The sequence below is a fragment of the Crinia signifera genome, chromosome 6 (genome assembly GCF_055691185.1).
Source record: "Crinia signifera chromosome 6, ASM5569118v1, whole genome shotgun sequence".
Classification (NCBI taxonomy): Eukaryota; Metazoa; Chordata; class Amphibia; order Anura; family Myobatrachidae; genus Crinia; species Crinia signifera.
The window spans coordinates 193,901,949-193,914,318 of NC_139222.1; the positions used below are offsets into that span (position 1 = coordinate 193,901,949).

The window sequence follows — 12,370 nt, forward strand, 5'->3', positions numbered from 1 at the left end:
AATATATCCATGCTTGGCCACAGGTGACTTAATTAGTAACTCAGTCAGTCTGATTTAACCTTTTTTTTTTGCTGAGCAATGGATATACCTAAAACCTGGACCGTTGGGGTGCTTTGAGGACCGCATTTGGGAACCTCTGGGTTACAGCATACCTGGGTAGGCACTAGTGAGGATTAGGCTGCAGGGGGGGTTATGGAGCATGTCATGTAATAGAGCACAGGCCGGGGCATGAGGGACTGCGTATGTATGAGAGCAAGAGCTCTGTGGTGAGGGAGCACATCAGTGTGATAGAATGCAGGACGCAGGATGAGGGAGTGCATCAGTGTGATAGAACGCAGGACGCAGGATGAGGGAGTGCATCAGTGTGATAGAACGCAGGCTGCAGGGTGAGGAAGTGCGTCAGTGTGATAGAACGCAGAACGCAGGGTGAGGGAGTGCGTCAGTGTGATAGAGCACAGGCCGTGGTGTGAGGGAGCACGTCAATTGATAGAGCGCAGGCTGCTGGGTAAGGCAGTGTGTCAGAGTGATAGAATGCAGGACGCAGGGCGAGGGAGTGCACCAGTTTGCTAAAGCGCAGAGCACAGGGTGAGAGAATGCATCAGTATGATCAGGGACGGCGCCACCACTAGGCAGCTTTAGGCATCTGCCTAGGGCGCCGGCCACTGGAGGGCGGTAATGAGCCGCTGAGGAAAGAAGGAAGAAGCAGCAGCAGGATGGAATTAATCCAAGCAGGGAGCAGGTGAGGCGTATGCCCAAAATTTCTGTTGCTGTCCCTGGGCACCAGTGGTGGGGTCCAGCAGCGGACCCCACCATCTCAACAGATGTAAGAGTTGCCACTGCTCACAGCTGCATTCAAAATGGATTGTAGTCGTGATAGTCTTTTCTTAGGAGGCTGTTCCAAAAATCAATGCATGAGATAATGTGTGCATGGATCAGAGTTTTTGCAGTGTCTTGGACAAAATACAGACACATTTTTATGTTTTTAGATGCATGTAACATGAGATTAAGATGAGATTAGAGTTGAGAGTTAAAATGGGATGTTGTGCAAAGCAACCAATCAGGTTCTATTATCTTCTAGAGGTGTTTAAGAAATAAGTAGTGATTGGTTGCTATGGGCAACACCCTATCCTTCAACAGTAAATTTTCCTTTTATAATCTGCGATTGTGGGAGCCTGAGACAATACAAGTATAATATTGCAATATACTGTAAGTGAAAAGCGCACAAGTGCATGTTCCTATGGTGTCCGCTGGGGGTCACTGTGGCGTCCGATAAGCGTCCGCCGACGCTCCTGCCTGGGCTCAGCTCGCTGCTGCTCTTCGGGCCGGGACGTTGTCCTTATCGGTATAGTTACTGAGAGGGAGCTGCTAGGTACGCGCCGCCCGGGGATGGCGGAGGCCGGGGCATCTGCGGCCGAAGTGGTGGCTGAAACGAACAGAGCCGGCGCCGGAGAAGCCGAGCTCCAGAGCCCCGGCTGGAGCGAGTCTCAGTTCCGTTCATACCAGTTCCAGACCCGTCAGATCCCTCGGCTGCAGCACTCCGACCCCAGGGCAGAAGAGTTAATTGATAATGAGGTGAGGCCACTAGAGGTGGGAGAGCTCCTGTTAGGGACAATTAGCTCATGTGATTGTGGTATTGGAAGTAGAATTAATCATTAGCGCGGCGATGGGCACAGGGTCGGGGAAGTAGTGCACCAGGCGTACAGAGGGAAGGAGGGTAATCTGTTCAGCTGGGTACTGAGCTGTAGGATGGGGTGTGAGCAGGTGGACACGGATCTACGGGATGGAGGGTAAGCAGGTGGGCACGGGGCTGTAGGGGGAAGCATGAGTAGGTGGGCATAGGGCTGTAGGATGGAGTGTGAGTAGGTGAGCGCAGATCTATGTGATGGAGAGTGGGCATGGGGCTGTAGGGTGCGGTGGAGCGTGAGCAGGTGGGCACTAGGCTGTAGGGTGGAGCGTGAGCAGGTGGGCACTGGGCTGTAGGATAGTGCATGAGCAGGTGGGCATAAGGCTGTAGGATGGAGCATGAGCAGGTGGGCACAGAGCTATGGGATGGGAGGCTGTAGGATGGAGCTTGAGCAGTTGGCACAGGGCTGCATGATGGAGCGTGAGCAGGACTAAAGGTGGAATGTGTGTAGGGAGCATGTGTGAACATACAGTATGGGGCACAGAGCTGAAGGAGGGTGATGTGATCAACTGGAAGCAGGGCTGTAGGAAAAGGGTTTGAGCAGGCAAGCACAGTGCTGGAGGAAGAAACTATAAATAAATAGCTCTACACCAGTGGTTCTCAACCTCGGTCCTCAAGTACACCCAACAGTGCATGTTTTCCAGGTCACCACACAGAATTGCAAATGAAATAATTAGCTCCACCTGAGGATCTTTTAAAATGTGTCAGTGAATAATGAGTACACCTGTGCACCTGCTGGGTGACCTGGAAAACCTGCAAGGGGTACTTGAGGTTGAGAACCACTGCCCTACACCAATGGTTCCCAAGCTTTTTTTTGGCGTCTTAAAGCATTATAGTTTTTTCATGGCACCTCTAGGCAGGGCCGGCGCCACCACTAGTCAGCTCTAGTCATTTTCCTAGGGTGCCGGCCACTGGAGGGCGGTAGTTGGGAGCCAGGACCCCGCAGGGTGGAGGTGAGTAGCTGTCACTCCTCTCCCCCTCCCAGCGACACGGCGGCTGCATCACCCCCCCCCCCCCCATGATGCCTTACAGCTGCGCATCGCGCCATGAGGCAATCCTATATGGTGAGGGCCAAGATTGGCAGCCACCATACATGAATTTGCCTATTAAAGTCATCATACTATAATTTGGATTGTTCCTGGACTGCCTCTCATTTCCCAGCCCCACCTCCTGATGACATCAGCCGCTCAGCATTATGCCGTGTCGGGATGCTAGTGGGAAAGGGATTGCAAGCCGGGTCGCTTCCTGATACATAACCCCAGGTGCAACCCGGCTTGTATAGTGGAAAAGGGGTATAATTGGTATCTTTATTGTAAACCTATATGATGTTATAAACCATTGGCATTGATGTTATACTGTAAACCAAAGGCATTTTCTTGCAATAGGTATTTATTTTATTTGGGTCATTTTTCATTTGTTTTGTCTTCTGCAATGAGATGCCTCTTATATGCTTACTAGTAAAAATACAAGTAATCACTATTCATATATGCTTGCATGGTATTTGCTTTTTACTCATGCTGACAACCACTTGAGGGTTTATGATTCGAATTATCACATGATTTGAAATTTCTTACATTTAATGGTCCTTGAGGACGGGAGAGATAATAGGTATTTATGTGGAGTTATGTGGGGTACACACCAGGACGACCACCGTCGTGCACGACCGATAGACGACCATGGAACGATTTCCCTTGGACTTCCCGGGAGCTCCCAGGCAGTCCCCAGCAAACGATTAGCAAAAATTGTGTTTTTTTGCGGAACGATCTAGATCCGATCCCGATGCGCCCGCGATGGTCGTTAAGACGGTCGGATCGCTGGTTTTTGTTTTTTTTGCAAGAACACATGCGACCGTCGTCAGATGGGCCTTTGAAATTTGAATGAAGGGGCTGGACTAGCAGAGGGGGAGGACTAGCAGAGGGGGATAGGAATAGCAGCAGCCATTTTAAACCAGTGTATTTCTGCTTTGTTACTAGTGAGGCTTGGTTTATACCTGCTGAACGCTGGACATAGCTATTTACACATTACTTTGTTTTGCCTGCCATTACAAAGTGTCTTTTAACCCTGCACTATGGAGAATGCAGTGATGGGTAGTCACCAGCAACAGTACCTGCTCTATTATGCAGTTTTGAAGCTCAGGCGTCAGAGAGCCCAGCGCAGGAGAGAAAGATCATGCTGGACAAAGCAGTGGCTACTTCAGCGTCAGACTCGTTCGCACATGCCACTGCTCAGGGACATCAGGGAGAATAACCCAGACGATTTCCGTAACTTCTTGAGGATGGATGATGCCACATTCCAGGAATTGCTGCGTCTGGTGACTCCCCACATCGAGAAGCAGGATACCAAGTATCGCATGGCTATCCCTGCTGAGGAACGGCTGGTGGTCACCCTGAGGTTTCTGGCGACAGGACGGTCTCTTGCTGACCTAAAGTTTGGATCCCTCATCTCCCCGCAAGCTTTGGGCCTCATCATCCCGGAGACCTGCAAAGCCATTGTGAAGGTGCTGCAGTACCAGTATTGCAAGGTAAGGATGAAATATACACTGTACACTTTATTGTGCAAACAAAATATTTTTATTTATAATTTAGGCCTAGGACAGAAACAGGTTTTTTAGGCCTTTCATGGTTAAAACATGTAAAATAGTAAATAGATTGTGTCAACAAAAATATATTATAATACCATATATAAAAGATATTGTACAAAAACACACACTATATATAAAGATTTAAGTATGTATGACCCAGTTTAAACTTTCCCAATAAGTACGGGCTACTGTGTGGCAGAGGATGTCTGCCGCAGATAAGTAAAGGCTGCGGCCCACATGGCGCATGGCGCAGATGCAATGGTCCCGGCCACATTGATGTGCGCCATACGCCATGTGAGCAGTGGCCATCACATACCTGCAGCTGAGACCATGTCTGCCGCACAGTACCCCATACTATTGGTAAAGACAAAAGGGCAATAAATGGAGTTTGCTATCCAGATTGAGGAGAATCCTGTTCTCCCTCTGGTAATGCAGGTACAGGTAGCAGCATATAAAAAAACAAAAAACACACTCTGGTAACTTCTGGAACAGGCACTTACAACAGTAGGGATAAGGTACTGTGTGGCAGAGGATGTCTGCTGCAGATATGTAAAGGCTGCGGCCCACATGGCGCATGGCGCAGATGCAATGGCCCCCGCCCCATTGATGTGCGCCATACACCATGTGAGCAGTGGCCATCACATACCTGCAGCTGAGACCATGTCTTCGGCACAGTACCCCATACTATTGGCAAAGAAAAAAGGGCAATAAATGGAGTTTGCTATCCAGATTGAGGAGAATCCTGTTCTCCCTCTGGTAATGCAGGTACAGGTAGCAGCATATATGTAGAAAACCAAGACAAAAGACACTCTGGTAACTTCTGGAACATGCCCTTACAACAGTAGGGATAAGGTACTGTGCGGCAGAGGATGTCTGCTGCAGATATGTAAAGGCTGCGGCCCACATGGCGCATGGCGCAGATGCAATGGCCCCCGCCCCATTGATGTGCGCCATACGCCATGTGAGCAGTGGCCATCACATACCTGCAGCCGAGACCATGTCTGCCGCACAGTACCCCATACTATTGGTAAAGACAAAAGGGCAATAAATGGAGTTTGCTATCCAGATTGAGGAGAATCCTGTTCTCCCTCTGGTAATGCAGGTACAGGTAGCAGCATATAAATAAACAAAAATACACACTGTGGCCCTTGTGTGGCAGAGGATGTCTGCTGCAGATATGTAAAGGCTGCGGCCCACATGGCGCATGGCGCAGATGCAATGGTCCCGGCCACATTGATGTGCGCCATACGCCATGTGAGCAGTGGCCATCACATACCTGCAGCTGAGACCATGTCGATGGTAAATGATAAAGTAGCCTATTTTTTAAGACAGATCCTCAAAAACAGGACACTCTGGATCTTCTATCAGTAAAGAACTGTAGAATTGACGGTACTGGGGGGGTTGAGAAGGCTGTGTAGGTGTTGACTGGGTATGTGTTGGAATTGTGCTCGACTGGCCTGCTACGGTGGCAGGCGGAGTAGGCACTGGTGATTCTAATGACAGTGGTGTGTCTGGTGCACTACCAATGCCAACTATTTTAGTGCCACTGTTGAGATACCCTAAACTGCCATTATACACCAACTCCATGCATAACTTTTCAAAAGTAAGTTGCTGGTCAGGAGCCATGTTGCGAACACACTCTGCCACATAAGTGAAGTAGTTGTCATGTTTGTCCGGGTTTCTTTGCAGGACTTGATGTGCCCGCATCATAAATTCTTCATGTGCCGCTGCTTCTCCTTTTTTTCCTTTGCCACGCATTTTTTTGGCACGGGGGAGTGGTGGAGTGGGTTCCAGGGTGGGTGGCGGAGTGCGTGCCGGAGTAGGAACTTCGTTAGATGTGCATGCATTATCAGATAGGACAGATAGGTCTGGGGTTGCAGGTGGGTAGTCACCAAGCTGTAAAAAAATTGAACATGTTTACTAATCAATTCTATTTACTTCTAATTTCAGTTCCCTACCAGCGTGAATGAATGGAAAGTCATCGCAGAGGAGTTTGAACAGCGATGGAACTTCCCAAATTGCGGTGGAGCCATTGATGGCAAACATGTCCGCATAGCCCAGCCTATCAATAGTGGTTCCTACTATTTTAATTACAAGGGCTATTTTAGCATTGTACTAATGGCTGTGGTGAATGCCAACTATGAGTTTATCTTCCTGGATGTAGGAAGGAATGGCCGTGCATCGGATGGTGGCACTTTCAAGGACACAAAGTTCTACGAAAGGCTCATAGCGAACACCCTTCACTTGCCGTCTGTCCAGGAAACTAAACAGGGGCTTAACTTTGTTTTTGTGGCTGACGAGGCTTTTGGCCTGCACGAGCATGTCATGAAGCCATATGCGCAAAGGGGCCTGAACCATGACAAAAGGATCTTTAACTACAGGCTATCCAGGGCACGGCGTGTTGTGGAAAATGCTTTTGGCATCCTGGCAAGCCGGTTTCGCATTTTTCACACTGCCATTAACCTGAGGGTGGACAAAATTGACTGGGTTGTCACGGCGTGCTGTGTCCTGCACAATTTGCTCCGCAGAAAAGCCACACAGCAAAGGGCTACAGGCACAGCACTCCAAGAAGACCAAGAACTGCCAGAGGAGGTAGTGCAGATATCCTCCTTGCAAACCCCAACACAACGCTACACAGGGAGTGCACGAGCCAAACAGGTGAGGGAAGAGTACATGGCCTACTTTAATGGGGAGGGCGCTGTGGATTGGCAGGAGGAATCAATTAGATAGCCAAAAAAATAGACTCACCGATGCAGACTGCGAATTCTCCTCCTCCTCCTGCGCCGCGACTTCTTGGTTTTCCTGTTCGACCATAAGGACTACTCCTGTCCTCATCGACTCCTGGCTGAGGGTGAATGTCAACCGGTCATAGTACCAGAGCGATGTTTGATACATCTCGTCGACTCCAGCACCAGACTTCTTTGCAGCCTCCATCTTCTTGTGTTCCTTTAAGAACACCGTGCGCATATTCTGGATGCGTTTCCTCACCCATTCAACATTGGCCTCTGGGTGAAATGGAAGACTGTAGCGTGCCAACTCCTCCAAGGCTTGGTTTCTTTTCATTTTGTTTGAATACTCCTTGGATTTGGTTCTCCACAGGCATTCGTGTGTACGATATTTTTCAATAAACCCTTCCAAAAACTCTTGTTCCTTTGCGTTGGACATTGGGACTGTAAAAAGATAAAACCATTTTAGTTGTTATAGTTATACCCATGTTTTGTTTCATATTTAAATTTTTATAGTTATAGTTACCAGTTTACCTAGTTCTTATGTTTTAAGTATTTAAAATGTTAATAAACTTTTATGAAAACCACTATACATTTTATTGTGCAGATTGCTATTCACACACACAGGTGAATGGGGCCTAGCAGAGAGGAGTGCTTGGAATACTGCAATGGTGGACAATGGTTTATGTATATATATCTATATATACACAAACACACACACACAGGTGAATGGGGCCTAGCAGAGAGGAGTGCTTGGAATACTGCAATGGTGGACAATGGTTTATGTATATATATCTATATATACACAAACACACACACACAGGTGAATGGGGCCTAGCAGAGAGGAGTGCTTGGAATACTGCAATGGTGGACAATGGTTTATGTATATATATCTATATATACACAAACACACACACACAGGTGAATGGGGCCTAGCAGAGAGGAGTGCTTTGAATACTGCAATGGTGGACATTGGTTATATGTATACACACAGACATGGGGCCCACCCAAAAAAAACAGTGACATGGTCGGGTGCACGGTTGCCAAACCAGTGCTTTATACACACTATATACATTGGTGGCAACAGTGGGCATGCATAGAAGAGCATTGGGAGTGCAAACATACCAGGTTGTTGTTCTGGGAGATGAGACAAGAAGGAGAGTCCAACTGCTGCGCCAGCGCTGTTTGCTATGTGGAAAAACATGGCGCCGGGGGAGTGTTTAGGAAATGCCACTCAAATAGGCTGGATCAAACGACGGACGCACCGACGGACGGACGACGGAGGCGGCAAAAAACACTCACGATCTGCATACGATTGACGGTCGGTCGGCCTGGGATTGACAGATCCTACCTGCAGCACGTAGGACCAAAGATGCGACCAAACGAGCGGCGTGAACGCGCATTTGATCGGAATCGGATCAAATAAATGTCAAAAACACACGATAGTACATACAATCTGCATACAACCGGTCGGAATTGGATCTAAATTGACAGAATCGTGCCCTAGTCGTCCTGGTGTGTACCCAGCATTATACAGCCATCTATGGTTATTCCCTTCCAATTTTAGTAAGTACTGTAGATTAGCTATGAATAGTGAACTTGTACTAATGAGGTATAACACCTAATGCTTCAAACGTTGGCCAAGGGTCTACTGTATATGAAGTCTATTTATGGTGCCCATACACTTATGCAATAGGATTCGATGCGACATCGAAGTATGATGTCCATCGAATCCGATTACATTTTTGGGTGCAAAAGTCAGCACCCGATGTCGCATGCCACCTTCCGATGGCACATCGGGTGCTGGCAGGGGTCGGCGGAGTAGTGTATGCTAGCAGTAGCGCTTGCAGGCTGGGGGAGTCAGCGGTGGTGGCAGATTTGTTTAAAATACTGGGCTGCCCTGTGATTGGCTGAGCTCTCTCAACCAATCACAGGGCATCTCGGTGCTTTAAACAATTCTCCCGCCACCACTAACTCCTGCCGCCTGCAACTGCTAGCGCTACACTACACCACCGCCCCCTGATACGAGACGCAGGTACGCCGCCAGCGGTCCCTAGGGCCCCCTCTCCCCAAACCCCACTCCGCTGAATGCGTCCCCTCCGCCCCCCACCCACAGATTATATTTGAGCGATCGCATGTGGTTAAAAACCACATGCGACTGCTCCTACAATTCGATAGATATTATGTGCAGCACATAATATCTGTCGACGCGGCATTCGACGGCGTGCCCGCGCATCGCGTCAAAAAGTCCCTTAAAAATGCATACAATCATTCGATGAATTGGTCGAATTTGAATGATTGTATACAATATCTCACAAGTGTATGGGCAGCATTACAGTATGTGGTCTGTTGCTTCATCTCCCAGAGAATGCAGGACAGTAGCCACAGTTCACTGTACAATATGAACAGAACAAAGCTGGAGAAATGGAATGCAGTCTTTTGCCAGAATGATCCCCTGTATCATCAGGATCCCTTGTAAATGTAGCTAAAAATATATATTTTTTTTAATTAGTTTATTAAACCTTTAAAAAAAGGTTTATTTACAGAAATTAGTTGATAAGAAAAGCAAAAAAAAATAAAAAAAGACTGAAGGTGTGTGCATTTTTGCCCAGTGTGTATGCTCTGCGATGATAATGAAAAATAGCTGGGATGAAAATCACTCAGGGCCTTATTCAGATCTGAGGTCAGTACAAATTTGTTTGCAAAATGGGCAAAACCATGTGCACTGCAGGTGGGGCAGATGTAACATATATAGAGAGAGTTAAATTTGGGTGGGGTGTGCTGAAACTGAAATCTAAAATGCAGTGTAAAAATAATGCAGCCAGTATTTACCCTGCACAGAAACAATATAACTCACACAAATCTAACTCTCTCTATACATGTTACATTTGCCCCACCTGCAGTGTGCATGAGTTTGTCCATTTTTCCAAACAAATTTGTACTGAGCTCAGATCTGAGTAAGGCCCTCAGTGCATACATATTGAACAATTTCCGCCTGTTTGTGTGATTTTCGCAGGGGTGGATGGCTTTCCTTAGCAGGATGCTATAGAAAGCCGTCCTCTCGGCTGGTAATACCAGCAGATGAATGGCAGCCGCCGGTGATGGTGCGGGAGCGCACACCAGCGCCAATCACCAAGGCCATACATGCTGGGCTCCAACGGTAAACATGAGCTGCTTTCAGCTTAAAATTGCCCAGTGTGTATGGGCCTTTAGAAATCATAGATTTCATTTCTTTTAAGGTGATCTGTCATCAAGATGGGTCCCCCCCCCCCCCCAGGAGTGGGATTGCATTACAGTGCTTCCAATATGTTGACCAGAACATATATGGGCAACCAGATGGATCGCATGAGACTAGCTTATGTAAAGAGAAATTGGCTCTGGAGAGACTTTGCTATGTTAAACTAAACTTCCCTGCTAATATAGCAAACCGAGATCAGTCTGTTCAGTGCCAGAGTCTTTCCTATTTGTCAGAGGCGAAGGATGATGTTGCCCATTTGCTGTTTGGCATTGAGTGTCTCCTGGGTTAGTGGTTCTGGTGGTGTGTGATTTGGTTTAAGGGTCACTGCATTTTCTATATGTGTCCTTTGTATTTTGATTTGTTACCTACAAGCTTCTGTTTATAGCTTATTTTATTTATTCTGCATGGGTTTTTCATATGCTGCGGAGTACAGCAAACTTCTAGCTTTCCTTCTGTGTTAAACACTGTCATGTCTTTATATAGCTCAATGGCCCATCCCTGTGTCTAAGTAGACAGAATCTATACAAATCATGGAAAGAATGCATTAACATGGCTCTTTATGGCTTTATTGTACAGAAGAGCAGTAATGTAGGAAATTGAAGAACTTCACAGCTGTTTAAAATGTGATTGTTTTATTTTAAACAATAAGAGAAAAATACCAGTTGGTAAGCCAGGGTTCGTCAAAGGTCTCAAAGTTAGGTATTAGGTCTAAAGTTCAAAACCTGCAACTTAACTTAAAACCAAAATCGCTGAGCGACCATATTGCCAGTGATTTGAATGTGCTGTGGGGGCGATAAATCGCCGGGTGTGTGCTCCAGTGTTCAGCACCTAATGGTCGCAGGAGCATGCTCCTGTGATCAGCTGTCTCCCATGCAGCTTCCACGGCTGAGTCTCCTTTTCATCAGCGACCATCTCTGGTCGCTGATGAAACGAGACACTGAGCAATATTTTGCAATATATTCCGCAGAGCTTTGCAGGGAACACTTCACAGTACCTGGCCCATTGGAGCTTACAATCTATATAAAAAAATATTCACTATAGGAAGTTAAAACATCATTATTAGAATTATCTCACAGATTATTATATAATATATTCTCATGTATGTATGAATACCATGGAGTTGAAGAGAAATCCTATTGTGCTGATATATCGATTGGAAAAGAAGTATGCAAACCTACTCCTTTTCCATTCTAGCTGTGTACAATTTGTTTAACCTTTCCATTGAAAGGTTTGCATTTATGACAACTTGACCTGTTAATTTTCATTATCTAAAATACATGTCTTAAGATTTTTTTTTTTTTATCTTAAAAACATGCTTTAGAAAATATACCACAGATTTTTTTTTTTTTTTTTTTTTTATAGTGGCTCTACAGTTTTACCGCTGTCTTTTAAGCTCCCTAGGAGTGTACCTTCTGGCTTTGTTACCCCATGTTCCGTGGGATATGCAATAACTTTCTAATAGCAGCAGTGTAGTGGGAATAGTTCTGTGTTGTATTGTACAAAACAGCCTGGCCATACATGGTGTTTCTTACCTCTGTGGTTCCAGCTGCTGGTTTCTATTTATTAAGTTGTTTATATAGTGCACTCAATACATGTAGAACTTGACAGAGAATATTTTATTCACACTTAAGCCCTGTACACATGGAGTGATTCTAGATAATGTCGCTGAGTGACCATATCCCCGTGTGTACAGGTGGCCGAGAGCCCCTGGGGTGGAGCATGCTTCTGCAGGCAAAGTGACTCATTTTCATCAGCGACCATCTCTGGTCGCTGATGAAAACGGGACACTGAGCAATATATTGCTCAGCAATCAGATTGCTCCTTGTGTGCGGACCTTTATCTGTCTCTCTGGAGCTTACAATGTTTATTCTATATCACATGGGCACACATGCATGCACACAAAGGTTCGTATTTGTCCGCTGCCTTGTCTTGGAGAGTGGTTGTTTTCTGGTGTTCCCAATCACATATATTGGGGAAACACAAACTCTACACCCACAAAACGGTCAGGAAATGAACTCATGGCCTCAGTGTGCATAGACAGCTGTGCTAACCATTTTGCAGACCATTCAGCTGGTCTTACCCTGTAGAGACTTTAATATGTTTCAGTTATTGAATTTCTGGTAAATACCATATCTCATGGA

At 46.5% G+C, this 12,370-nt stretch overlaps 1 protein-coding gene across 1 annotated transcript in view; it reads left to right on the forward strand.

The window, feature by feature from the left end:
* The first annotated feature begins 1,274 nt into the window (after nt 1-1,274).
* HIF1AN (hypoxia inducible factor 1 subunit alpha inhibitor) overlaps nt 1,275-12,370 on the forward strand; it is a 33,324-nt gene continuing 22,228 nt past the window's right edge. Inside the window, exon 1 of the mRNA XM_083148497.1 lies at nt 1,275-1,572. Within this exon, the coding sequence (XP_083004623.1) occupies nt 1,387-1,572 (186 nt within the window). The 5' untranslated portion in view covers nt 1,275-1,386. The remainder of the gene's footprint in view (nt 1,573-12,370) is intronic.